Source organism: Emys orbicularis, chromosome 10 (assembly GCF_028017835.1).
Source record: "Emys orbicularis isolate rEmyOrb1 chromosome 10, rEmyOrb1.hap1, whole genome shotgun sequence".
NCBI classification, from domain to species: Eukaryota; Metazoa; Chordata; order Testudines; family Emydidae; genus Emys; species Emys orbicularis.
In genome coordinates this window covers 70746311-70773471 of record NC_088692.1, presented here as the reverse complement: position 1 = coordinate 70773471, position 27161 = coordinate 70746311, and the positions used below count along the sequence as shown (strand labels likewise).

Sequence of the window (27161 nt, the reverse complement as noted above, 5' to 3'; positions counted from 1 at the left end):
TCAACCCTCTCTTATAACCTTATCAGGACAGTCCACATTGATGACAAGACATTGTAACTTATATAAATTACCTTCAGTTGTCATTTCTGTTATATCAAATGCCTTGGGGGAGGCGACGGTATGGCAACTTGCACTGATGTATTTTCTATAAGAGTTATCGATTACTTCAGGATCTTTAATTACGTTAACAATATCTCCTTTTAGGGGATTTTTCCTCCAAAAAAATTAAATACATAAATAAATATAGAGACCCCAGAAAGTTCTGGTCTGAGAAGTGTCAAGGTTCTAGAAAGCACCTATCTCTGTCCAGCTGAGAAATCCCCTGGCATAGGGAAGCTCCCAGCTGATACACAGCTGGTATTGCTGGCCCCTGCAACACCCACCACTTGGTCCAAGTGCAAGATGCACGTTAGGGCTGGCAGGGGAGGGGCCACAGCATATTTTATATATTTTATACTGAGCTGGTAAATGGTTCCTTAGGGCTCAAACGCTCAAGTGCTCTACTTTACACTAGGGCTCAGAGTGCCCCAGATCCCTGAACGCCCCTATCTCTCTGCTATGCCAAACGTAAGCTTGGTGCAGCAGAGAATCTGGGCCAAGGTGGGTATAAAGCTTTCTGTGCTAGGTGCAAAAACTTGCCTTTGGCACTAGACTTCTTGTTTTCTACCATGCTATAAAAAAGTCTGCAGTGCTGCCACAGACTTCATCAGTGCTATCACCCAACATCATACTCAACACAACCAAACGTTTTGCACCTGGCTGACCTTCTTCAGAACAGGTCTGGCATGATGCAGATCTATACTCCAAGACCACGTGTGAGTTTATGTGCACATCCAGCCAAAGGTACATACTGTAACTTATTTTTTCTTAACAGAACTGTACAGTATTACGTAGCATACAGCAAGCCTGTTCTTAGTGTTCAAGTTACCAATTTCTACTAACTAATAAATTTCAGGCTTTCTGATCGCTGTCAGTTTTATGGATCATTGCAGATACTCACTTCCTCTGTTATGGAATGTGAATCCACTTATTACAATGACTAGGCAACGGGCACAAGTGTACACAATATCTTTTCTCTTCCTGATGTTTGAATTTAAGATTCTAGATTCTACCAGACATTTCCACCTGACTGAACTTTATTGCTCCATGTGGTACCTTCAAACGCCATGACTACTGCAGAAGTGTTTTGACACATGAACAAAAGTCTACTAAACGTTTTAGTGGTAACAATTCACTTACACTGGGTTTGTTTTTGAGGAACAATATTTGTTTAAAGATTGAGGCCTAAATTCTGGATGTGGACTGTAAATGGGTTCATTTCAAAACACAGCAGGGAGAGTGGGATGGAAGATTTCTACTCCTATTTTGCCTCGACTATAATCCATTAAGAAGTTGCTCCACAGGCTTTCAACAGATGCTTTGCTACTAGAGCCACAGAAAGTCATTCAGGCAGGGAGTATAAGGGTCAGAGGGTGTGGTCCACATGCTTTAGAACATATATGCTCAATCCTGGCTTGCAGAGATTACATCTGGTCCAGGGATGGCCATGTGTGAGACTTGAGTTGGCCAAAATACAGCCTTACAATAATGCTCTTTCTGCAGCTTTAATGTATGCCTGTTTCCTTGCCAAACTTAAAGCCTGCCAAAATTTGGCCAAAGATGTTTCCTCAATTGTGCAATATTTTAAGTTTATATCCAACAGTTCTTTGTAAAAACAATTGCATTGTGTCTTTAAAGTTTATGGATGTTAACAATATTTAAAGTTGTATTTTACAGTTAATACTCTTGGGTTTTACAGTAAATTACCTTTGAAAGGGTCTTTCCATTAGCTGTAAGCGTCACAAGTCCCGCACAGCATACCAAGGCACTGGAACTAGACAGACCAGAACTTGGTGGGATGGTTCCATCTAACAGACAATTCATTCCAGTTGAGCTATTAAGACCGAAATGTTCCTAACAATGAAAAAATAAACAATCTGAGTATCAAGTACAGACCGCCTTAGACTTTCAATTATCCCATGCTTAGGAAGAGATTTCTGTTGCTGAGTTGTTGAACTATTGATTTGCTGTTTGGTGTCACCATAAAGAGTCAGGGGGTTTCTGAAATTTTCATTTCTGGTCCTTAAAAAACAAGATTAAAATTCAGAAGAGAAGTGCATGAATATAAGATTTTAAGACCATTTCATATTTTGTTTATATCTTGATACCCCTTCTTCACTTAAAAATATTATTTTAAACCTGATATTTTGCATGCTCAGTCTAAGGACAGCAGAGCCTTTCTGAGGTCTCTCAGAGAAGTTGTTGCTGAATTATGGGGCTTAGAACGTTTGGTTTTTTTCTATTCTTGAAACTGCTCCACAGCTCAACTACCACTAATATTTCTGAATTGAAAGAGAAAATAGCCTATTATAGTCTCCACTAAATTAGAAAAGGCACTAAAGCACAGAACTATTGATTTCCATTCTACCTCTAGATACTCTTCTGTTGTGACTCATGCCCTGTGATGTTACAATAGTCCCCAAATTCAGGGTCTCCTAATATAAGATACTTCCAGAGCCAGCATTCTGCATTTGTAATCCAAAATTCATTGGAAATTTGCAGAGATCCTTGTAAAACTGAAGTTTAAGAGACATTTTAGCCATGTGGTAGTTTTACATGCAGCCCAAACTGTGACAGCGAGTAAGAATGCAAACTCCCGGAATCAAACAGACATCAGATATAGAATCAGAGAAATGTAGAGCTGGAAGGGATCTTGGAAAGTCATCAAATCCAGCTCCCTGCGCTGTGGCAGGACCAAGTAAACCTAGACCATCCCTGACAGATCTTTATCCAACCTGTTTTTAAAAACTTCAAATGATGGGGATTCCATGACCTCCCTTGAAAGTCTGCTCTAGAGATTAACTAGCCTTCCAAATAGAAAGATTTTCCTAATATCTAACCCAAATGTCCCTTGCAGCAGATTAAGCCCATTACTCCTTGTCGTACGTTCAGCAGACACAGAGAACAATTGATCCCTGTCCTCTTTATAATAGCCCGTAACATATTTGAAGATAGTTATTAGCCCACTCCCTCCCCCTCCGCCTTCTTTTCTCAAGACTAAACATGCCCAGTGTTTTTAACCTTTCCTTATAGGTCAGCTTTTCTAAACCTTTGATTACTTTTGTTGCTCTCTTATGGACTCCCTCGAATTTGCCCACTTCTTTCCTATAGCGAGGTACCAAGAACTGGACACAGAACTCCAGAGGAGGCCTCTGAGTAGGGCAGGACAGTTACCTCCCGTGGTTTACACCCCAGTTACACTCTGGTTAGTACAGCCCAGAATGATATTAGCCTTTTTCGCAGTTGCATCACATTGTTGACTCATATTCAATTTGTGATCCACTATAGCCCCAGGATCCTTTTCAGCGGTACTACCATCTAGCCAGCTATTCCTCATATTGTAGTTGTACATTTGGTTTTTCTTCCTAAGTGCAATACTTTGCACTCACCACTATTGAATTTCATCTTGTTGAACTCAGACCAATTATCCAATTTGTCAAGGGCATTTTGAATTCTAATCCTGTCCTCCAAAGTGCTTGCAACCCCTCCCAGCTTGGTGTTATCTGCAAATTTTATATTTCCACTCCATTATCCAAGTCAATATTGAAAAGATTGAATAGTGCCGGATCCAGGACTGACCCCTGCAGGACCCCACTAGATATGTCCTCCTCATTTGACAGAGAACCATTAATAACTACTCCTTGAGTACAGTCTTTGAACCAGTTGTGCACCCATCTCATAGCTATTTCTTCTAGACCAAACTTCCCTAGTTTGCTTATGAGAACATAATGCGGGACTGTGTCAAAAGCCTTACTAAAATCAAAATATATCACATCTACTGCTTCCCCCTATCCACTAGGCCAAGGGTGAGCAAACTTTTTGGCCCGAGGGCCCATCGGGGAATAGAAATTGAATGGCGGGCCATGAATGCTCACAAAATTGGGATTGGGGTGCGGGAGGGGGTGAGTGCTCTGGCTGGGGGTGCAGACTCTGGGGTGGGGTTGAGGATAAGAGGTTTGGGGTGCAGGAGGGTGCTCCAGGTTAGGATCAAGGGGTTTGGAGAGCGGGAGGGGGATCAGGGCTGGGGCAGGAGGTTGGGGCGAGGGGAGAGGCTCAGGGGTGTAGGCTCCGAGCAGCACTTACCTCAAGCGGCTCCTGGAAGCAGTGGCATATCCCTTCTCTGGCTCCTATGCGGAGGCGCAGCCAGGCGGCTCTGCAGGCTGCCCCATCCACAGGCACCACCCCTGCAGCTCCCATTGGAGTGCCGGAGGGGACCATTGGAGCGCATAGGAGCTGGAGCAGGGCCATGCCACGGCTTCCGGGAGCTGCATGGTACGGCCCCTGACCCTGCGCCCCAGCTGGAGCTGGGCCAAGCCGCGTGGTGCAGCCTGCGACCCAGCGCCCCAGCTGGAGCACCGGAGCGGCCCCCAACCCAGCGCCCCAGCCGGAGTGGGCTGAGCCGCGTGGTGCAGCCCGCGACCCAGTGCCCCAGCTGGAGTGCCAGAGTGGCCCCCGACCCAGCGCCCCAGCCGGAGCGCCAGAGTGGGGCTGAGCCGCGTGGTCCGGACCCCAACCCAGCCAGAGCGGGGCCGAGCCGCCTGGTCCAGCCCCCAACCCAGTGCTCCAGCCAGAGCGGGGCCGAGTCGCATGGTGTGTTCCCCGACCCCACTCCCTAGCGGGAGCTGCGAGCCAGCTTAAAACGGCTCGTGGGCCGCAGTTTTCCCACCCCTGCACTAGGCCAGTAACCCTGTCAAAGAAAAATTAGGTTGGTTTGACATGATTTGTTCTTGAAAAATCCATGCTGGTTATTCCTTATAACCCTATTGTCCTCCAGGTGCTTACAAATTCATTGTTTAATAATTTATTCTAGTATCTTTCCAGGTATCGAAGTTAGGCTGCCGACTTGAATATCTAAATATTCTTTAATCTAATCTTTTCATGTTTTGGCTTGCATTCTTACCACTTGTGGTTAATATTAATTGTGTTTGTATAAAGTTATATTAGCAGTATTATACAGTATAATGAAGTCACTTGGTAGAAAGCCTAAACATTAATTATATGTATACAGTAAATAATAGTAGGTAGTGTGATATGAGAAATATGAGAAATATTTGTACAAGTAAGAGAGGACCTTTTCTAATTCTAAAGTTATGAGCTTATGTGAGATCACTCTGCTTTTGATGACTGCTATCTTACTATTTATATTTAAAGCAAAGGGATAACTTTAGAGATTTTCCTGTGGCTCAAAATGTGCGCACATACACAAGATTAATATCATATATAAATTTTCATTCATGGATCCCAAAACACTATCTGTAGATTGTATTCTGTTCTTACATTTTTAAACATTTTAGTTCTCTTCTTACTTAACAATTTTTATATAATCTCTAGCCCACTTTGGTTCAAAATAAACAATATATTGTACCAACCAAAATATCACCCACATAAATTGTATAAATACATATACGTCATTGTGCCAATGCAGATTTACGTAACTGTCACAATGACTTGAGAAATGGCAACATTTCTCAGAAAAAAGCTCCCCTCTTTTCTTCCCCTCTACAAAAAAAATCTATTACTGTTCCTGAAATAAAGCCAACTGTAGGCAATAAGGGCAGAGTTCATGCAGCACAAGAAAATAGATCTTGTTGAATGTGTCTCTTCATTGCTACAAATTATCTAAAAATTCCCTTTCCAGAAATACAAACAAATTATTAATTGAAATGCTATTGCTGCCAACGTCCTTTCATGCAGAACATCAGACAAGCTTGTTTAAAAAAACCACTTGAGTAATATATTTAACCAGAAACTCATCCACGGGGTTGTCTTCAATGTGAATCAGACTTGCAAACTTATCACGCAATGTTTAAATAAAAAACTTACTCCAGTTTCAGAAATAAAAATGGACTTTGCCAAGTTCAGCAATAGTTCTATCCCAAAAGGATAACATGTTCAATTTCATATAAACAGATTATCCCCTTGGACCCTCTTAGTATTTGCATTTGAATGTTTCTTAAGAGTCTGTAGCATTTATGCTTATTTTCTGCCAGCATTAGCGTATACAAACCTGCTTTGCATATTAACCATCAAGCTTCAAAAATTGTTTTTAAGATCTAACTCTCAAAAGCAGACCCCAAAATATGTAGGGCCACTTAAGTCTTGTTTCTCTAAGCCATTTTACTGTAAAGAAAACTATCATAAATTGCCAAAGTAAATACAAATTAAATGAATGTTTTACTTGTGGAGCAATTCAGAGATTGAAAATATTCACATCAGGGCAAATAGGAGTCACTGACTGGGGCTTGAAACATATAGGGCAGTGACTTAGGAATTTTAGATCATAAAGAGAATAGTTTGTTACTATGATTGCATAGTATAACACGTTTTAAAGGTGCTAAATGAACTATTGAACTGAACATTCACCATTCTGTCAAAGTTTCAGACAGAAGTAGATGTACTCACAGTACATTTTTTTTCTCAGCCTAATAAAGCAAGAGCTGTTGTTTCGTTCTGAATCAAGTATGATTTTTAAAAGGCATAGTTAAGCTAAAAGGGTGGTACTTTCAAAAGCACCTAAGTGAGTCAGGAGTACAATGGCTTTCAATGGTAATTAGCTCTTAAGTGAGTTATGAGCTTTTGAAAATCCCACCCCAAAGACATGCATTGAAAAGCCTGTACAGCTAATCATTTGCAGCAGATTATTGCAACTGAAACTGTTTTTTAAAAACTAATTTATTTTGCTTGCTTTATCAAGTTTGGGGGGGAGGGGAGGAGGTTGCATTTCCTTGTGCCTAGCATGTGCAATAGGACCAGTCAATTTCACTATTTGGTTCTCATGCATTGGGGCGGTGGGGAGGAGGGGTCTGTATGTCTTTCCAATACTCCTAGGAATTATTTACATTTTAAAATAGTCTTCACTTGGAGGACAGGGAGGAGGGAAGAAATTATTATTTTAGGTTCCATATTTCCAAACCTACAGCCCCCTTTTAAAAATAAATCTTAAGCATGTGGTTCTGTTCAGCAATGTGTCTAACTTTAAAATAGAAAAATGTAAACTGAAATAGTCAATGAGTCTGATCATGATCCCACAAAATTAATACACTGTTCTGTATAATAATGTATATAATCAATCTAATGTAGGTTTTGTATCCTGCAAATATTTTCATACAAGCAAAACAAAAATATTTTACAAATTTTAATATAAATATAAAAAAGTACTTTAGTTAACAGGATGCAAAAGACAGCTACAAATTATGGTGAAAATGAAGTTGTATGGGTAAATAATGCCCTATTAAATAATATATTTTATAAATGACTGTAATAGGACATTATATAATATACACCCACATTATATTTTAATCTTAAAAGGTAGCCCATATAATACATACGTGTTAAATGAATTTGGTTTACCTGAACTCCTTTCAACCCACATAAGAAGTAGTTGTGCCACACGGGTTTGGTTTTGTTAACGTGAATGTTATTCACACTAGTACTGAAGTCCCTGCAAAAACAGATATAACACAAAGTCTATAAAAATGTCAGTAAGTTTAGTTCCATGGCTTATTGCTGCCATCTGCTGATGAAACAGCAACATTTAAATTTTGTCCAGGTCATTTTTTTTTATACAATACATATTACATTCTTTTCCTCTGGCTCTTCTTCCACCTTATTCATCGACTGTACAAAAAAGCTGTTTAATAGAAACATTGCTAATACATCAAATTTGGCCCAAAAACTAAGCTTTGTAAAAACAAATTATGAAACTGAACACCAAAAATGATTTCATGCCTTTTAAAACATTCCAATGGAAGCAGCTGTTTAAAACAAACAAATTACCTGCAAAGTTTGCATCCCAAATTTTGCAACGTTGTGCTATAACCAGAAAAGGAAACTGACTAGTGTATTTTCTGGCAATGCTGAGAAAAATGAGATAAGGCGATTGGTTTTGTTTTTAAAAAACATCTACCACACTCTGGTATTAAAACAAAAATGCAATTTTTATTTCTTTCTTTTTAATATTCTAAGTGATCAGTGACAGAATAGGTGTGAACATTTGTATTTTTTAAATATATATTTTATAACAAAAAAGCATCCTTTTGAAGATACCTATGTGTAGGGTGACCAGATGTCCCGTTTTTAAAGGAACAGTCCCGTATTTAAGCCCTCCTGCAGGTGTCCCGACTTTTTCTTAAAAATGGACAAATTGTGCCATATTTTCTGTCTCTTCTCTCCCCCCCCCCCCTCCATCAGTACTGGTGGGTCCTGCTGCTGGCCGGATCCCTGCTTGCCAGCTGCCCACCCACCAGTGGTGAACGGGGGAATCCAGTGGCCAACGATGGGGGTAGGTGTGCAAGGCTGGTGGCAAGGCGAAGATGCAGCGCACGGGGCCAACTGCAACCCCCTGCTGGTCCGTCAGCGCAGCCCCCGCTGCATGCGGGCTCTTGGCAGGGCCCCGCCCCCCCTCCCATTTCTGGCTGGCATTGGCTGCACGCTGCAAGCAGCAGTGACTGGTGAGTACGGGCAGGCGCCAGGCGGCGGCCGGTTACGTGTGTATTCTGCTGCCCACCCATCAGCCTTTTACGTGCCCCCCTCTCACTGTCCTCTCCCTGCTTTACCCCTTCCCCCTCCCCCCACCGCTCTGCCGCTCCCAGTGCTGTGCGGAGAACCAGCCCCTGGTCAGAGGGCTCAGCTCACCAACAGCCTGGCCGGCAGGCTCCTTCCTTCCTCCACTGCCTCTGACTGGGCCAGCAGCCTGGGAAAGTCCAAGACTCTCCGGCCCAGGGCACTGGCCAGGAGCTGAGCCCTATGTGTGCCAAAAACCCCCGCAGCACTGGCATGGGGAAGCCTCTCCGCTCCTCAGCTAAGCTCTTTCCCAGCCTGTTCACGCCCCAAACCTGCAGGCTCCACAGCAGCCCATGGGACAGGAGCTTAGAACCCTTTTTACCCCCCACCCTTCCCTGCCCTGGGTCCTGCCTCCAGAAAGCGTGGGGCTGCTCCACCCCCTAAGCACCTTCCCCTGCTGAGGGCCCTGGTGCACAATGCATCCTTAGGGCTTAATTCCTTCCTGCCTGGGCTGTAGGGGAGTGGGAGAGAGGAGACCGGACAGGAGGCGGCGGGGTTATGTCGGTGGCCAGCAGCAGCCTGGAGGTGTTAACTGCCTTTCAACACTGTGCGGGCAGGAAGGGACAAGCTGCTTCCAGCCATGGGGAGGGAGAGTGGGGAGAAAGAAGAAGAGATGAGCTCTGTAAAGACACGGGCTAGGTCATCCCTCGCCCCCCACCCGCCGCCCATCCCCTGCGTCTGGAAGCAGCTCCCATCCCTGACCTTCCGCACAGTGCCAAAAGGCTGCTGCTGGTGTGAACCCTGGCAGAAATCTGGGAGGGGGGGGAATGTGGCTCTGCGTGTCCCCTGCCCGTGTGTTGGGTTAGGAAGATGTGGTGCCAGATCCCAGGAAAGGCGGATCCATCCCGGGGGCCCAGCCAGGCATGGAAGGCGGAGAGGGCCGGGCAGGGAGGGTCAGGTCAGTTGGTCTCTCTCTCTCTCACACACACACACACACACGATGTATGGGAATGTGTGTGTGTCACCTCTCCCTGTGTGAACCCTAAAGCCTTAAAGATAAGAAAGTAAATAAAAAGAATCCAACTATGCCATATTTCTTTTAATGGGGGCTCAGTCAACCTGATGTTAATTTGAACATTTGTACTGCATAGTTCTGATTGCCGTTGAACTCGCTTGAATAGGAGTAATTTTACCAGGTGTCCCGTCTTCAGCACAGAGAAATATGGTCACCCTACCTATGTGTATTAAGATTTTCATTATTTAAATAGTGCCAAGTGGATTATAACCAAGGCCCTCAGCAAAATGAAGCTAAATTTTGCAGAAGACCCTGAACTCTGCAGCAGTTTCATATCTGTTAACAAATGAAAGGTTTTTAATGAACTAAATCTGAATATGAGACACAAAATCAATACAGAGACCCTGAATTATATATTTAGATATTAAATTCAATTTAGTTACACTGCCCCCCTCACTTTCAGTTTTCAATGTGCTGCAGATTTTTGTGTGTACAATGCCTAATGGCATCACTAAAGATGTCGCAGGAAAGGTGGAGATTTTTGGGGCACAGTTAGGGTATGTCTACACTCCAGCTGGGAGCGAGCCTATGAGGCTCATGCTAGATAGGCTTGTGCTAGTGGGACTTGAGCCTGTATGCTCAAAATAGCAATATGGATACTGTGACTCAGGCTGGAGCTTGGGCACTCAAGCCTGGGGGACTGGGTTGGCTTTAGAGCCCAAGCCACAACATTCATACTGCTATTTTTAGCACACTAGCTCAAGTCTCACTCCAAGATGCAGTGTAGACGTACCATTAGGGTGTTGGAAACTGAGGAGGTGTGGAAGGCAATACAGGATTAGTTGAACAATTCTGCTACTCATACTATCTAAGGACTCTCGGTTTAAACACAGCTCACATTTTCAAGGTTGCCTTCATAACCGTAAGGGCTAGAAATACAATTTTCTTAAAAGAGGAAAATTTTGTTTCAGAATCATAATTCTGTGGCAAGTGGATAAAACAAATTCCATAGCAAATTCTTCAGCTACAGAAACATGGAATACACAGGTCTTTGATTATATTCCTGTATTTTGCTAAGTTAGATAAAAATTAAAGCAGCATAATGGAAATAACTTGGTCAAAAGTCTCTATTGAATCAATTTAAAATTAATCAGTAATGCAGAAGGGGCTTGACACAGGTGCACTACTCCAATTAACACTGCTAGAAGTTAGGTGTCTGCATCAAGAGGGAAAATGGCACCATGTAGTGTATACAATAAAGTGTAGTTTGTACTGGCAGGACTATAAAACATGCATCCAAAGGGTCCAATGCTCCCTTGTGAGGAGTGAGTTTCAACTCATAGGTTCCTCTTCATTCTTCTATTAGAAGAAAGGCGGGTTTTCCCCTCTCCATGCTGGAACAGGTACCCCTTATACTGCAGACCCCTTTGTATCCTCTGCACCACGTCTTTAATCTCATCTTTCCCAAGTCATTTCTTTAAACCATCCTCTTTCCAACAGTCCTTTCCACCTCGGAGAAATGTTAAACTAGACAAGTGTCAACCCCATTCTCCTTCAAACAAACATCAAAACCAGATCTGGCTCTTCCTAGTAATTGTTTACCTACTAGCTAGAGTCCCATTCAGGGAAGCATCCCTATTCAGGACCAAACTTATTTAAGCACGTGCTTAAGTGTTGTCCTGAACAAGGATGGGCGTAAACATATACTTAAGTGTTTTCCTAAATCAGAGCCTTGGAGAAGCAAAAGCCTTAAAACAAATAATTATCATCCCTACAAATATGCTTAATAAATAAAAATACATTTTAAAGCTTTCTCTACACTCGTAAACCTTAGTCAGGATTTCTTCTCCATTACTTTTGAGCTAATCCACTGATGTGAGTGACAGCTAACCGAGGCAGACCTGAATTTACTGCTTTGGACACCACAAACCACTTAATATTTGCATACTATAATTCCAATAGCAGCCTCTCTCACTGACATATTTTATACATCAAATGTAAACCTGTTCTATGCTGTGGCGGTAAGATGTCATCCAGGATAACTCTCCGAATTTTTTACTGCTCCTCCTTCACTTTAAAATGATAAAAGTCTTAAATCTGAATACAAGAAACTATTCCTGTACTAAATATTGTAGCTAAATGACTTTTACCCTGGTTTTGAAATGAGCCCATATTGCCCCCATTCCGTGCAGAGGGGACATGCATTATTCAAAAGGAAATGTGCATTATTTATAAATACGAGTCAGATTTATACCACATAATTGGGCCCAACTGATGCTGTCTGTGCAACAGAATCCCAAAACAGAAAGAGCAAAGGTATTCAGAAGGTCAGGAAAAGCTAATGTTAATTTTTCAAACACTAGGGGCTAAACTGGTGCTTTCAAGCGACAATCTGCACTGCAATGGCATCTGTAGAGGGTCTGTGCAGCAGCAGGAATCTCCAGAGGCATTTTGGTTGACTCAGCAAACATTTTCCAGATGCTAGAAGGGAGCAGGTGCTCTGTCACCCTTTTATAGGCTACGAACGGTGTGCTTCCTAAACTGGCCTAGGCCTGGTCTTCACAGTTTTTGCACCAGTATAACTATATCCATTAGAGGTCTGATTTGTTGTTGTTGTTTTTTTTAACCAAAATAGTTATGTCGATACAACCCTAGTGGGGTCTCAGTTATACCAATATAAAGGAGCTGTGCCTTATACTGGCACCGTTCATTCTCCTTCCCATAGAGGAACACCATTATTGGTATAAAACATCTTTATATTGATATAACAACAAAGGGGAGTTTGTACCACTTTAACTAGACCCGTACAGTTAAAGCAGCACAACTTCTCTGTGTAGATAAGCCCTTAGTCTCCTGGCCAGCGTGAAACAGTGGCAGAAGCTCTGCTCCCTCTTTGAAGAGTCTACTCCCAGCAGTGGCACCAGATTTTCAGAGTCTTTGCTAGCATTTTACTTGGTCACTGCATTTCTAGTCTGGAACGTATGACCTAGTTCTAACCAACGTTACATTTTCAGCTCTCATGCTTAGAATTCACTAACTTTATTGTTTCATTTGTGTCTTCAAGTCCAACATTAATTGAATTCAATCTTTACAGCATTTTGGAAAGGTTAACATTAAAAGGAACAACATAGCTTGCCACATGATGTACAATCTGCTATGATTTCAAGCTCAACTATACACAACAGTACCATTTAATGGGACCTTGTGAAAAAGGCAACATTAAAATATTTGTAGACAGTTAACACCAAGATGGGGATGGTGGTTAGTTTGGGTAGTACAGAGGATTTAAGTAGAAACAATGAGATGAGATTAAGATAGAGAAAATTCAGGCTGGATATCAGGAAAATATTCCAGTTTGAGATCTAGCAGATTGTGGAATAGTCTCCTAGAGGAAGAGGTGAAAGCCCCATTACTCATGACTTTTGAACACACACAAAAAAGCTAAGCTATTTGAACAACAGAAGAGAAAATGTTTATCTGGAGTGATGAGAAACATGCCATTGCTGGGTTCATTTAAATTTGTTTTCTGGATAAGCCCCCCAAAAAACAGGGATGACAATCAGTATGTGTAAGTTGTTGTTGTCTGTGATAGGAGGTAGATTTGAAGTCCATTTATCTCCAAAATAAACATCTATCAGATTTTCTTTGTACCTTTCATTCTTTATATGACAAAGCAAAACAGTAAAAATTATGTGGTTACATTTCCTGGCTGTTGGGATAAGGGAAAATTATGACTTCTTGGAGTGCACAATGCTAATTTTTGAAACCTCCTCAAACAGGAACTACAAGAGAAGTTGGCTTTTTATTTGCTACATGTCCCAGAGGCATAAGTCCTCGCCAAGCTTGATACAATATAGTTTAAATAAAAAGGGAGGAAACCTATTTGTAAAATGAACAATGACGCTACAAAGATTTGACGTTTTAAAGCTACTCTGAAAATTACATCAATACTGAAATCATTTCTTAGGACTCTTTTGAGCAATTTGATTCTTGTTTTAGCTGCAGTGGTTTTTGCATTTCTGTAGCTTACCAGTTACAGAGCGAAACTCTTATTTAGAGGATACTCAGACTGAGCCTGAAACTGCAAGGTACTGAGGGTCTCTAAGAAGTTGATCGGTTTCCTCAACACTTACTGAAGTCTATGGCACCTTGCAGGAGCAGAGCCACTATTCCTTTCTCTATTCTCTTGCTACTGGCTTTGGTCATAGCTGGGGAAATTGAAGAACATCTGGTTCACATAAACAGTGCATTAGAATACTGTCCCCCCACAATGATTCAGGTGCAGGTAAGACCCTCTGCAGTTAAGGAGGAAGAAGTAGAATTTCCCCCTCATTGCTAAAGTGAAGCTTATGAGTTTTATTTGCAGGTCACCTTTAAAACTCAAACTAAAGGAAGCATAGTATACTGGAAAGTGATGTCCATGTATATAAATAGAAGGATTGACAATGTCTACACAGCATTTTGGAGCAAGCGAGAGTGAGCCTCCCAGACGGGGTTGACAGACTTGGGAGACTCCCTCCTGTTTGCTCCAAAATGCAGCCCAAGCTCCAGTCCAAGCCACAAATTCAAAACACTGTCTATACGGCTATTTTTAGAGCACTAGCATGAGCCCTGCTAGACCATGTCTGTCGACACCAGCTGAGCAGCTCGCTCCCACTTGCTCCAAAATGCTGTGTAGACATACTCAATGTGGACAAAAGCGTTACAATGACATCACTCAGTAGGTTTGTCATGGCACACCCAAATCAGCCAGCTTATTGACACATATTTCTGCCCTTGCCACATGCACAACTAAGGCACCTTACTCATTCACACACCGTCCAATATATTTGACCAGTCACTAGCAATTTTTCTGTTTACGACACGGATTGATCAAATCATTCTTTATCTCTCTTTAATCCATGATGACACTGTCGGAGAACGCTCGGGGAAATTAACCTCTGCTGCAAGGTTAGACTCCAGAATTCTTATATCTGTATATAAAGTACAGAGGAGCTTGCTCGTGCAGTGAGAAATGTCCATGTGGTTGAGGTTTTTGTTGTTGTTGTTGTTTTGTCTTAAATGCTATTTAAATCTTGTTTCTTCTGGACAATTTGGCTCTCTGCAGCAGGATTTCATCACCTTGTCTACTGAAGCTTCAGTCTGTTGTCTCAAGTTTAGGAACCCTTTACTAATGACTCTTTGATTTCCTAAATACAAGGCTTTCCTACTGTGCCATGAGATGGATACCCAGCTGATGGCTATTATCCTGTAGTATTTCCCCAATTCCTTTGAAGTTTGGTCAAGATAGTCTCTATCCTCATATTCTTTACTATGGTGGCATTAGACTAGTGAAACCTCAAAAGGTTGCACAGTTTTTGAATAGTCCTTTGGTCCAACTGATCTCAAAGGGCACCTTGTCAGCAGAGAAGCTTTTACGATCTGAAAAGGTAACTCTTTGCAACTTGTTCTGTTATCACTTTCCTAAAAGTTTAAATGAACTCTCCAGGGTGAAACAGGTTTGAAACATTGTGAAACATTTCAGCAGTCTGTAAAATCAAGGTTGAGCTAAGAAAGGGTAACTCTATGGAGACTTGTGGTTATCCCTCATTAGCAAAGGGCACATGCTTTTCATTCAGCATATGCATAAACCCTAGCTCTGTGACACATTGGTAAAAAAGACACAGCAGCTCAAAGGCAATTGTTGGTAGCAAAATGCTCAAAAGTGTTGAAAGATATATTCCTTTTTGCTTTTAACCAGGAGGGCCACAGTGAAGCGGAGATGCTGTCTGTTGTATGCAGAAAGCTCTCCTAAGCCAAAACCATATGAGTTCAAATAGAAGCCAAAAGAGCTACAAAAATATATTGATTGTGCATGCTATTTTAATTCAAGAACTATAATTCTAGGTTTAGTTTCAATTGTACTTGTTTTAATAGGGGGCTATTTAGGTTTTTATTTGCTGTGCCAAGCCCTGGCTCAAAGACTTGTCTATTCAAAGTGCTTAAATTTTCTGTCACTGTTTCATTCAGCACCTATCAAAACAGCTTTTCCCCTGCAAATATAACATGGCCCTAGAAGTCATGTAGCATCTGAATGTAAGGAGAGTGGTAATCAACTTAAACAACAGGCCTGTTTTAATTCTGGAATCCCTCCCTCTCAACAGTCAAACCTGCAATGAAAAGGTTTCTGAATTTTGTAGGCCAAAGCGGCCTTCTGAGAGAAGTGCTGTGCTAGGGGAAACCTGAACAGAGAGGTGGAGGAGATAAGTAGTAAACCTCACCCTCTCAGACAGTATATAGAACTAACTAGAACCAGTGACATTCCATCTGATTAGATTTTGTATCACTGAGAAAACTGTTGTTGTAGTATTTATAAAAATTCACATACACCTTTGCTATACCATTTTATACAATTAATCTCTAAGTATATCATCGCATGCTGTGAGCCTGTCAGATTTCACAAGCTAAACAGGGTCAGGTTGGGCCAGTGTCTGGAAAGGAACATTTCAAGCAGCACCTGGTTTCTAAAGGAAGTACTGTTGGTGCTTCAGTAGGTGGCACTCTGCCCTTTGAGGATTTGTCTGCATACAGATGTTGCACTTCTGAAGACACTTACATTGGTTTAAACTTGGCTTTTACAACTTTATCTTGCAACTGTGGTGCAATTGGATGATGAGTGCATTATAAATTAGTATAAGAAATGAATAAATTAATACTTACAAGTACAAAGGGTTTGTATTGGCTAGTTGGACAACTTGAGTGTTTACAGGTTCAACAGCTATAAGTATGTCTTGCTCTATAGCCATAGGGAGCACAGCATATCCACAATAGTCTATATGTTCTCCTAGAAAACAACAACATGATAACAGAAAATTAACAGCATTTTGGAATAATCCTTATTTAAGAACACTTTACTAGATGCCCAAAAAGCCCACAATTGAGGACGAAGTCCATATGGGTTAAAAAAATGACCTAGATTATAAGGAAAGTGAAGGAAGTGATAAAAAACAATAATGAAATCTATAACTAATGCAAGTTGATAGTCATGAATATAAATCAGAAGCTAAGAATTGTAGATAACAGATAAGGGAAGCAAAGGGACACACAGAGAAATCTGGGGCTAGCAGAGTTAAGGACAATAAGGAGTTTTTAAGTATATTGGGAACAAAAAGAATCCTGACAATAGTACTGGTCCATTACTAGATGGAAGTGGTAGAATCATTAATAATAATGCAGAAAAGGCAGAAGTGTTCAATAAATATTTCTGTTCTGTATTTGAGAAAATAACAGATAATATAGTATCCTCATAAGATGATAAAATTCTTTCCATTCCACTAGTATCTCAGGAGGATGTTAAACAGCAGCTACTAAAGTTAGACATTTTTAAATCATTAAATCTAGATAACTTGCATCCAAGAATTGTCAAAGAGCTGGCTGAGGAGCTCGCTGAACCATGAATGTTGATTTTCAGTAAGTCTTGGAACACTGGGAACGTTCCAGAAGACTGGAAGAAAAGAAAGCTAATGTTGTGCCAATATTATAAGCATGTCAGTCTGACATTAATCCTGGGCAAGATAATGGAGCGGCTGATACAGGACTCAGTTAATAAAGAATTAAAGGAGGGTAATATAAATAATGCCAATCAACATGGGTTTATGGAAAACAGATCCTGTTGAACTAAATTGGTATCTTTTTTTGAGGAGATTACAAGTTTGTTTGATAAAGACAATATAATAGACTTCTGTAAGATGTTTTACTTGTACTACATGACATTTTGATGGGAAAAAAAGTAGAATGATATAAAATTAACATGACACCATTAAATGGATTAAAATTTGGCTAAACGGTAGATCTCAAAATATAATTGTCTACAGAGAAACATCGTCAAGTAGGTGTATTTCTAATGGGGCTTTCAGCAATCTGTTCTTGGCCCTGTGCCATTTGATATTTTCATCAGTGACCAGGAAGAAAACATAAAATCATCACTGATAAAGTTTGAAAATGATACAAAAATTGGGGGAGTGGTAAATAATGAAAAGGACAGGTCACTAATACAGAGTCATCTGGATTGCTTGGTAAACTTGGCACAAGCAAACAATATGTGTTTTAATTCAGCAAAACGTAAATGTGTACATCTAGAAACAAAGAAGTATGCCATCCTTATAGGATGGGGGAAGCAGTAACTCTGAAAAAGATTTGAGGGTCATGGTGGATAATCTTTTGAACATGAGCTCCCAGTGTGATGCTGTGGCCAAAAGGACTAATGCTATCTTGGGATGCATAAACAGGGGACTCTCAAGTCAGAGTAGAGAGGTTATTTTACCTCTGGCACTGGTGCAACTGCTGCTGAAATATTGTGTCCAGCTCTGATGTCCACAATTCAAGCAGGATGTTCATCAATTGGAGAGGGTTCAGAGAATAGTCACGAGAACGCTTAAAGGATTAGAAAACCAGCCTTATAATGATAGACCTCAAGGTGCTCAGTCTATTTAGCTGAACAAAGAGAAGGTTAAGGGGTGACTTGTTTACATGGGGAACAAATATTTAATAATGGGCTCTTCAATCTAGCAGAGAGAAAGGTATAACATGATCCAATGGCTGAAGTTGAAGCTAGACACATTTGGAGTGGAAATAAGGTGAACATTTTTAACAGTGAGAGTAATTAACCACTGGAATAATTTACCAAGGGTCATGGTGAATTCTCTATCACAGGCAATATTGAAATCAAGATTGGATTTTTTTTAAAAGCTATATTTAAGGATTTATTTTGGGGACATTCTAGGGCTTGTATAATATAGAAGTTCAGACAAGATGATCACAAAGGCCCCTTCAGGCTTTGGAATCTATGACTCAGCAGCAGCAGAAGAAACATCCTTGATTCTAATGGCTAGTGTAGGAGTGCAGAATTGCTTCATGTCCTAGACAATTTCTGCCAATCATTTCAGAATATACACTTTACAGTTCTCATTGTTAAAATCCCAACTGATAGAGCACCAAAGCTTTACATTTCTATAATGTTTTTTTGTAACCTTCATTTCTTTTTAAACCTTTATGTTCTTTAACAAAACTACAAGGTGATAGATGGACTGTTATCTGGCAGTTAGAGCAGGAAGACTATTTGTGCTTGATATGTAACTGGTAAAATTAGCAAGACAAGCAAGTTAAATTATTTCCATTTCACCTGTGGTTAGCATACCACAAAGATAAATGCAATACATAATTCCCCTTCCCGTGACAACTTCTGCTCATCTGAATGATTCATCACTCACGGCATAAGGCTTATGCAGGAATTCATTTTTCATACCGTATCTGGACTTTTCCCAGGAAAATACTAATATTTAATCATCATTAATACAATTGTTCATAACATACAAAATAAAGAAAATGGATAGAGCAAGTACCTTCTCTCTTAGGTCAACATTTGTTCTCCACTTTAATTATATTACATGACAGATGTTCATAGAACATCAAGGTGTAAATTTTAATTGACTGCACAGCAGGCTAATTAATGTTTGTAATTGGGGTGACCAGACATCCCGATAAAATTGGGACTGTCCCGATTTTGAGGAGTCTGTCCCACGTCCCGACCGAAGTACGGTCGGGACGCTATTTGTCCCGATATTTTGTTTCAGGCTTTTTTTTTTTTTTTTTTTTTTTTTTTTTTTTAACACTCACCCGTCCGGGACTTTGGCAGCAATTCGGCGGAGGTCCTTCGGTCGCTGACAGTCTTCGGCAGTATTTCGGCGGCAGGTAATAAACCTTTCCGCCAAAGAGAGAAGCACCCGCCACTGAAATACCGCCAAAGACCGTCAGCGACCGAAGGACCCTCCGCCGAATTGCCGCCGAAGACCCGGACGGGTAACTGTAACAATTAAAAAGGCACACACCCCCTGCGGTGGTCCCGATATTTTCGACTTTTCATCTGGTCACCCTATTTGTAATGTGTACGTGATGGGTGTACAACCCCCACACCGGGCCCAAAGGGGTTAAAGGACAATACTGGCCCCACGTAGCCCTGTCCCTCCAGACCTGCAAAGCATGCTCCAGCTGGAGAGGAAGCTTAAAAAGGAGCAATGCACCTCAGTCAATGAGAGGCTGTGGAGGAAGAATCTGAAGGCTCCTGGACAAGAGTGCTGAAAAAGCCTCCCTCTGGGGAATAACGGCACGCTGAGTCCAGTTGGGACTGAAGGTTTAGTTGTCTTTTCTTTTGTTATGTTATATTGGCGCCTTGGAGGAGAGACAGATGGTAGAAGGTGACCCAGAGAGGGTAACTTTGAGGGCACTCCATGGTGCTGGACACTGTTGAATCTCATAGGGCTCTGGGTGGAAGCCAGTGCAGTGGGAAGGCCCAAGGTCCCCTACCCTGCTGCAGGTGAGGCATAAGCCACATTCCACTCTCACTCCCCCTCTGATAAGAAAAGGGCAAGGACATTGCAACCTGAGGGGAAGCTAAACCCCTCCTCAGGTGAGGAACTGGGCAGAAAAACCTTCGTACTGAGAGGCGATACTGGGTGCACTACCCGCTAGACCACCTGGCCCTCTGAGAGCAATATTGCACTGTATTTGCCATGATCTATAGCAAAAACCCTTTCACTGAGAAAGGTGTCTGACTGGCTCATTATACAGAGAACTGAACTCTAGGCAGGGCATGATCATAAAATAAAAATGGGTGTCTCCAGAATGAAGCCACGTTTAAAAAAATAGGTATGAAATAACCGTATTTACTCTCCAGACCAACTTGCTATTCTAATCTCTATGGGCTCAACTGTGTGGAATTTCTATAGAAAGAGGGAGGGGAAACTATGGCAGAACATTTCCAGCTCTCACCAAAATGTAGTACTCTGTGCCAGGATGCATCACCATGTCTGAAGATTTGAACTGTGGTGGTGAGAAAAGATGTGGGTTGATTTCATGATACCATCTTACAAACTTCAACTGCATCCCAGTCCTGCCTGAGACTGAGCTGCAGAAACCAGGAGTCCTAAACCTGACCAGGAAAGACATTTTTAGGCACTGATTCAGAAAAGCATTTATGTCCTTAAGTCCAGCCCTATTCAAGATAGCACTTAAAATATAAAATTAAGCATGTCGTGAATAAAGATGATGTCCTGAATTGTGACCTTAATGTGAACTACAGGTTGTAATAATATGCAGTTAAAAGCTAATGAAGTAATATTTTCTCCTTCCCATTTATGACTTCATGTCAAGCACAGGCACCCCTTGACCAAAAATAAAAAGAACACAGTCATTTAGGTTGTATGTTTGGAACTTGCCATAAATTTAAAGAAAATAATATTCTCCTTTTACCTATTAAGTTGACTCGCCCTGGTGCACGAGCATAAAACTTGGGAGCCGATCCAAATTTAGAAATAAACATCTTCTTCAGCTTCAGCAATCTGAAAGGCAGGTTGGAATCCTTTAGAAGGAATACATTGGAAAACGCAGGAAATCCATGCACCCCCGGGGCCTGGAAGAAGCTAGTGCCTGTGAAATTGGCTGTTCATGATCACATTACCCTCCTTCTGCTAGCACTACGCACACCCAACAACTCGGGTTGTCAAAGGCAGCAACAGGCGACGTAAGCAACTACATTGACCTAAGTACTACGCCTTTTGTGGAGGTGGCGTAGCAGGTGCGTTAAGTCGTTAGGAGGACATTGTAGTGTAGACACTTACGCAACTGTCTTACGTTGACCTAACTCTCTAGTGTAGACCACGCCTAAGTCCAGCTTGCCTAGGTGGCAAGATAGACTGGAATGCTGAAGGGGACTGTCTGTGACTCCGTGGTAAGACTGTTATAATGTTTTAGGAGTTCACACTTGTTATTGGGTTGGTGAAATCTAATTATGGAACACACGACCAGTTTAGGATCTCTTCCCTGCTTCTTGACAGTCTGCCCTGAGGTTGGCACTCATGGTCATGAACCACTCCAGACTGTGTGATAATTCCTACATTTTCAAAAGCGACTAGTGCATCAATGTTTGGACACCCAACTTAAAAATCCCTAAAGGGAAGGTGATTTTCAGAATCTAGGTGCTCTGCCCTTCTGAAAATCAGGGCACTTTAATGTGTCTTAAATTTGTCAAAAACTGAAATATCCAGAATCAGTAGCAAGTTTTGAAAATTTAGGCGTTGGTCTCCCAGCAACTTTTAGAAAGAAGTTATTGTGGCACAGAGAAGATCAGACATTAGGAAAACGATAGGAAAAGTTACTATTTCATAGAAATATTGGATTAAATAATACTTTGCACTTCTATGGCACCTTCCATCTGAGCATTTCCAAGTATTTTACAAATTTTTAATTAAATCTCCCAACACCTACGTGAGGTAAGTATATTTATTCCCATTTTACAGGTGAGAAAACTGAGCCAAATAGATGTTAAGCAGCTTGCCCATGGTCACCAAACAAGTGAGTGGCAGAGGCAGGAACAGAACCCTGGAGTCCTGACCCTCAGCTTCTGCTCTAAACACCACACAACAATCCCCCTGCCAAACTTTAATTTCATGTTGCGCTAAACCACAGTCAAATCAGCTGTTTTTCCAAAATTGCATATGCTACCCCTTCCATAGGAGTGGAGCCCGTAGAGATACTACTGCTATGGATTTGTGGTTTTTAGTTGGGGATAGGTCTGGAGTCAAATTGACAAAAATCAAAATGATAAAACCAATTTCTGAATTTATATAATTATGTACAAATACATGCATGCAAAAAAATATAAATACCATGTCTTAAGCATCAGCCTATATTTCCCCCATGACTTATACAGCCAATACCTTCTATACAGTGTTCCAGCAATTGTTCCAAATGGTTTTCTCAAATTTTCCTCTGATTTTACCTAATAGCATGAAAGTTTCATTGGAAATAAAGATTTGAAAAATCACTGTTTTATAAGACTGTGAAGAATGCTAGCTCACTTCCTGTGTTTGTAAACAAGTGATTCCCTGAGTATCACACCAAGGACAGTGAGTGGGTGGATGAAGGATGAGAAGGGGCTAAGTCATTATCCTAGTGCAGCACAAGAAGCTGTAATTACTGACATGATAGTGAGTCACATCAAAACAGCTTTGAAGCAATGTTGGTTACAAATCAGCCTGTTAACTTTCTTTAATGGCAGCAGCAAATTAAAAAAGCTGAAGTACAAGAAGTCAAGAAGGAGAAACAATCTTTAAAAATGTCATGAAATGGCTATTACACTGCTTCAAAAACCTTTCTGTGTCTGAGGAAATGGGTGGCTCGCAGGCACCTAGCCAATTCAATGTATTTTGTAGCCCCTCTCCTAAGAACAAATGCTGTAGCATGCTCTGGAAGGATTTCTACCTTTAGCCCTAGACTCGAGCTTCAAACTTAGTCAATGCAAAGAGCGAGCAGGAGTAGCAATGAAAAAAAAAGATGTTATGACACTTCACAGTAAATTAACTTTAGTTTGTATCCCTTTGTAAACTTTGTACCATTGTCTTGATCCATATTCTAAATATTTTAGCAAGTCAAGAATTCTCTAGTCATAAAGCTGTAAAGCAGTGCTTCTCAAAGCCGGTCCGCTGCTTGTGCAGGGAAAGCCCCTGGTGGTCCGGGCCGGTTTGTTTACCGGCCGCGTCCACAGGTTCGGCCGATCGCGGCTCCCACTGGCTGCGGTTCGCCGCTCCAGGTCAATGGGCTCTGCGGAAAGGGTGGCCAGCACATCCCTCGGCCCGCACCGCTTCCCGCAGCCCCCATTGGCCTGGAGCGGCGAACCGCGGCCAGTGGGAGCCGCGATCGGCCGAACCTGCGGACGTGGAAGGTAAAAACCGGCCCGGACCGCCAGGGGCTTTCCCTGAACAAGCGGCGGCCCGACTTTGAGAAGCACTGCTGTACAAGATACTGCCATCTGTTGTGAATTATTTATTAGACCTTTCTGCACTTTAATTGCTTACAAATGAAAACATAGGAATTGCCATGCTAGATTAGACCAGTGGTCAATCTAATCCAGTATTCTGTCTTGAAAGTGGGCAGTACCTGATACTTTGGAGGGATATGCAAGAAACCTCCTGATAGACAGTGTGTCCAGAGGGAACGAGTCTTCCTATCCCTCTTCAGTTGGTGGTTGGCTTATGCCTTGAAGAAAAATATTATCCTATTATATCTCTAAATGTTCTCATTTTCCCACATCTATTTCTTAATTTCTTCACACTTTTCTCTTGTCTTGACTAGCCTATCTTTCTGTTGTCATCTGCAAATTTTGCTATCTCATTCCACAACCCCTTTTCTGGATCATAATCATGATAATGCCTCTTGCAAATACTGTCCATGGGGAAGTTTGCTGGCAGAATGCTAGAAATTATGTTAATGTGAGATGCTTGTATTCCTTGTGTGTCTGTATCCAGAATGTCTCTTTGGCTTAGAGCTATTTTTATAGTGGTGCTGGTGTCTAAACTATGTCTACACTGCGTATCTTACAATGGAGCAGGTGTGCTGCTACAGCCACGTCGTTGTAAGATACGCAGTGTAGATGCTCTTTGTCACCAGGAGACAGCTCTCCTGACAACAAAATAAAACCACCTCCAACAAGGGATGGTAGCTTCGTCGCGGGAGAGCGTCTCCCACTGACAAAGCGCTGTCCACACTGGCGCTTTTCATCGTTAACACTTTGTCATTCAGGGGTGTTTTTTTCACACCTGTGAGTGACACAAGTTTTAACAAAGGAAGTGCAGTGTAGACATAGCCTAAGAACAAACAGAGGTAACTGGGATTGAGTGATACTGACTAATTTATTCTCAAAGGCCTGGTCTACACTAGAAAATTAAGTCGGTTTATCTACATCAGTGAGGGATATGAAAAATCCACCCCCTTGAGCACCATAGTTAAGCCTACCTAAGTCCCTGTGTAGACAGCGCTAGGTCGACAGAAGAATTCTTCCACCTCTCAGTGAGGTGGATTACCTATGCCAATGGGAGATTCCCTTCAGCCGGCATAGGTAATGTCTACACTGAAGCACTACAGCACCGCAGCTGTGCCGCAGTAGCATTTTAAGAGTAGACATACCCCAAGATGTGTTTTGTAAGCAAGAATAGTCTTATCTCTTTGTAAACTTTGGCCAAAATGTTGAAACATAGGTGCTTCCATTTAGGTATCTAAATCAGATCTGATTTTTCAGAGTTGCTGAGCAACACAACCCCCATTTGCTTCAGCTTTGCACAGGCAAATTTGAAAACGATGGCCTTTATATGTGAATTAAAATTAAGTGAAATGCAGTGTACTCTGACTGGTGGAGGTACAGTTTAGAACACACCTCTTCTCTGAATGCTAACATAAATACAGAGGTTTACGGGACTTGCCCATGCATTCTTCTGCTGCACAATGAGATTTAGCTTTCCTAATAACACTTCCAAACAGAGTAGGCCTTAGACCCAGGAGCATGGAGAGAGGTGGTCCCTCTTTTGTTAAGGAATATTGGAAAGGAAGGTGATGTGGAGTAAATTTTCACTGCCTTTTGGGTTGGCTTTACAATGTTCAGAATGCCTAGGGATGACAGGGTTGGAGCTTAGAGGGGGGAAGGAGAGAAAGATCAAGGACTGGGTTGCCATCCCACTGCCATAGCAGAAGAGGGGAGGGGGAAACCTGAACTGGTTATGAGTTTCCTCCCCCTCTACTCCCCCATCTGGAAGGGGGAAGAGGGATCTGGACTGGTGGCTCTGCTGCCAGAGTCTCCCAAAGAGATGATGGATTGCACAAAGTCTCCCTTTCCATCTGGCTAGCAGCAGTTTGAGGGTGCCTGGTCACACTAATGATGACTTTCCTCCCACTCTGGGGGAAGGGCTGGTTAGGGCAATCAGAGTCAGGGTAGCTCCCCAAGTGGCTGCTTGTGCTTACTGGCAGTGGTGCTAGAACAATTTGTATAGTGGGGGTGCTGAGAGCAATTGAACCAAACTGTAAACCCTGTATATGATGGAAACCACTTCAAGCCAGGGGGTGCAGCAACCCCCCCACATCCTAGTTCCAGCCCTATGCCTAGAGGCCGACCACCCTTCTGGGAACAAATGCAAGGCTTCGGGGTCCAGGGCCGTGGAGCTGGCGCCCTTCAGCGGCACTTGCCGTCACTGCGGGACAGACGAGAGACCGGACACAGCCTGCACTGGGGACGGCTGCTGCGCCCTCAGCACCGGCCACTGCCCGGCAAAGCCCGGGGGAGAAGCAGCCGCTTTGCAGCCCGTGTCTAGCATCAGCAGCGGCTAGCGCCGGGGCCGCTGCATGCGGCAGCCCCTTGCCCAGCTCGCAGGCCGGGCTCCTGCTCTCCGAACGGGCCCGGCTCCAGGCCATACACCCACCCACCTGGGCTGCTCCGCCAGCTGGACTGGGAGGGTGGCGGGGGCGTCCGAGGCCATCCTCGGCCTCGCGGGGCTATGCGGGGCGGCAGAGAGGCAGAGGCAGCGGCGGGTTGCTTGCGGCCGGGACCGTAGGCTGCTATCACGGGACGAGGAAACGTCTCCCTTCCTTCCGGGCTGCGGGGCAGCCCTGCCTCCTCCCCGCCCAGGTCCGGGTGCTCTGGGCAGGGCTTGTGCCTGCCCAGATATCCAGCAGGGTTCGGACAAGCGCCTGAGCACCGGCTCCTCCCCACCTGTGTGTCTGGCTTTGTGCCCTGGCTCCTGCCCACGGCAGGACGTTGTTTGACGTTGATGTGACAATAGGAGCGGAGGAGGGTTTTTTTTAAATGTCTGCACCAATGATGTGTAAGATCTCAGTGAAAGACAAAGCAAATCAATTCACAAGGAGACGGTCTCTCCCAGCGAACCAGGACTGACAGCTCTGTGCCTTAAAAACATACAATGTAATTGCAGAAAAGGGCAGCATGACTCAATGTCTCCTCTGAACAAGGGCCACGAACAAGGTCACTCCCAGATCTCTCCCCCACAACAAACCCATACAGTGAAAACACAAAATAAACATTAACAGAGGAAGCAAAATGCCTTATCCTGAAGGCGTTGTTTTTTTTATTCTGAGGGTTTGTGTTATGTGTGGGTGTTTCTATGGTGTGCTGGATTGCCCCCCCCCCCCACACACACACACTTACTTTCCTATGGCACCCTATTGTCCATCAGAATAGTGACTCTGGTTATTTGGAGTAACTGATTTGTTCAGCAACAGGCTGATGGCTATTATTATTTGTTATTTTATCCTACTATTTCAATCCATAAAATCCAAAAGGTACCTATCCAACAAGGCTATAAGTGCCCTAACATAGATAGTATTGTATAGTGTCATTCAAATTTCTACAGTGTGGACCAGGGTTCGGCAACCTTTCAGAAGTGGTGTGCCGAGTCTTCATTTATTCACTCTGATTTAAGGTTTTGCATGCCAGTCATACATTGTAATGTTTTTAGAAGGTCTCTTTCTATAAGTCTATAATATATAACTAAACTATTGTTGTATGTAAAGTAAATAAGGTTTTTTAAATGTTTAAGCAGCTTCATTTAAAATTAAATTAAAATGCAGAGCCCCCCGCACCGGTGGCCAGGACCCGGGTAGTGTGAGTGCCACTGAAAATCAGCTCACGTGCCGCCTTCGGCACGCGTGCCATAGGTTGCCTACCCCT

General features: G+C 42.5%; 1 protein-coding gene across 1 annotated transcript in view; it reads right to left on the bottom strand.

Moving 5' to 3' along the window:
- Positions 1-25953, bottom strand: part of GALK2 (galactokinase 2) — a 71355-nt gene extending 45402 nt beyond the window's left edge. Inside the window, exons 1-5 of the mRNA XM_065412144.1 lie at positions 25901-25953; positions 20903-20991; positions 16316-16439; positions 7450-7540; positions 1807-1953 (exon numbers count right to left, since the gene is read on the bottom strand). Of these exons, the coding sequence (XP_065268216.1) occupies positions 1807-1953; positions 7450-7540; positions 16316-16439; positions 20903-20991; positions 25901-25953 (504 nt within the window). The remainder of the gene's footprint in view (positions 1-1806; positions 1954-7449; positions 7541-16315; positions 16440-20902; positions 20992-25900) is intronic.
- Between the last annotated feature and the right edge of the window lie 1208 nt (positions 25954-27161).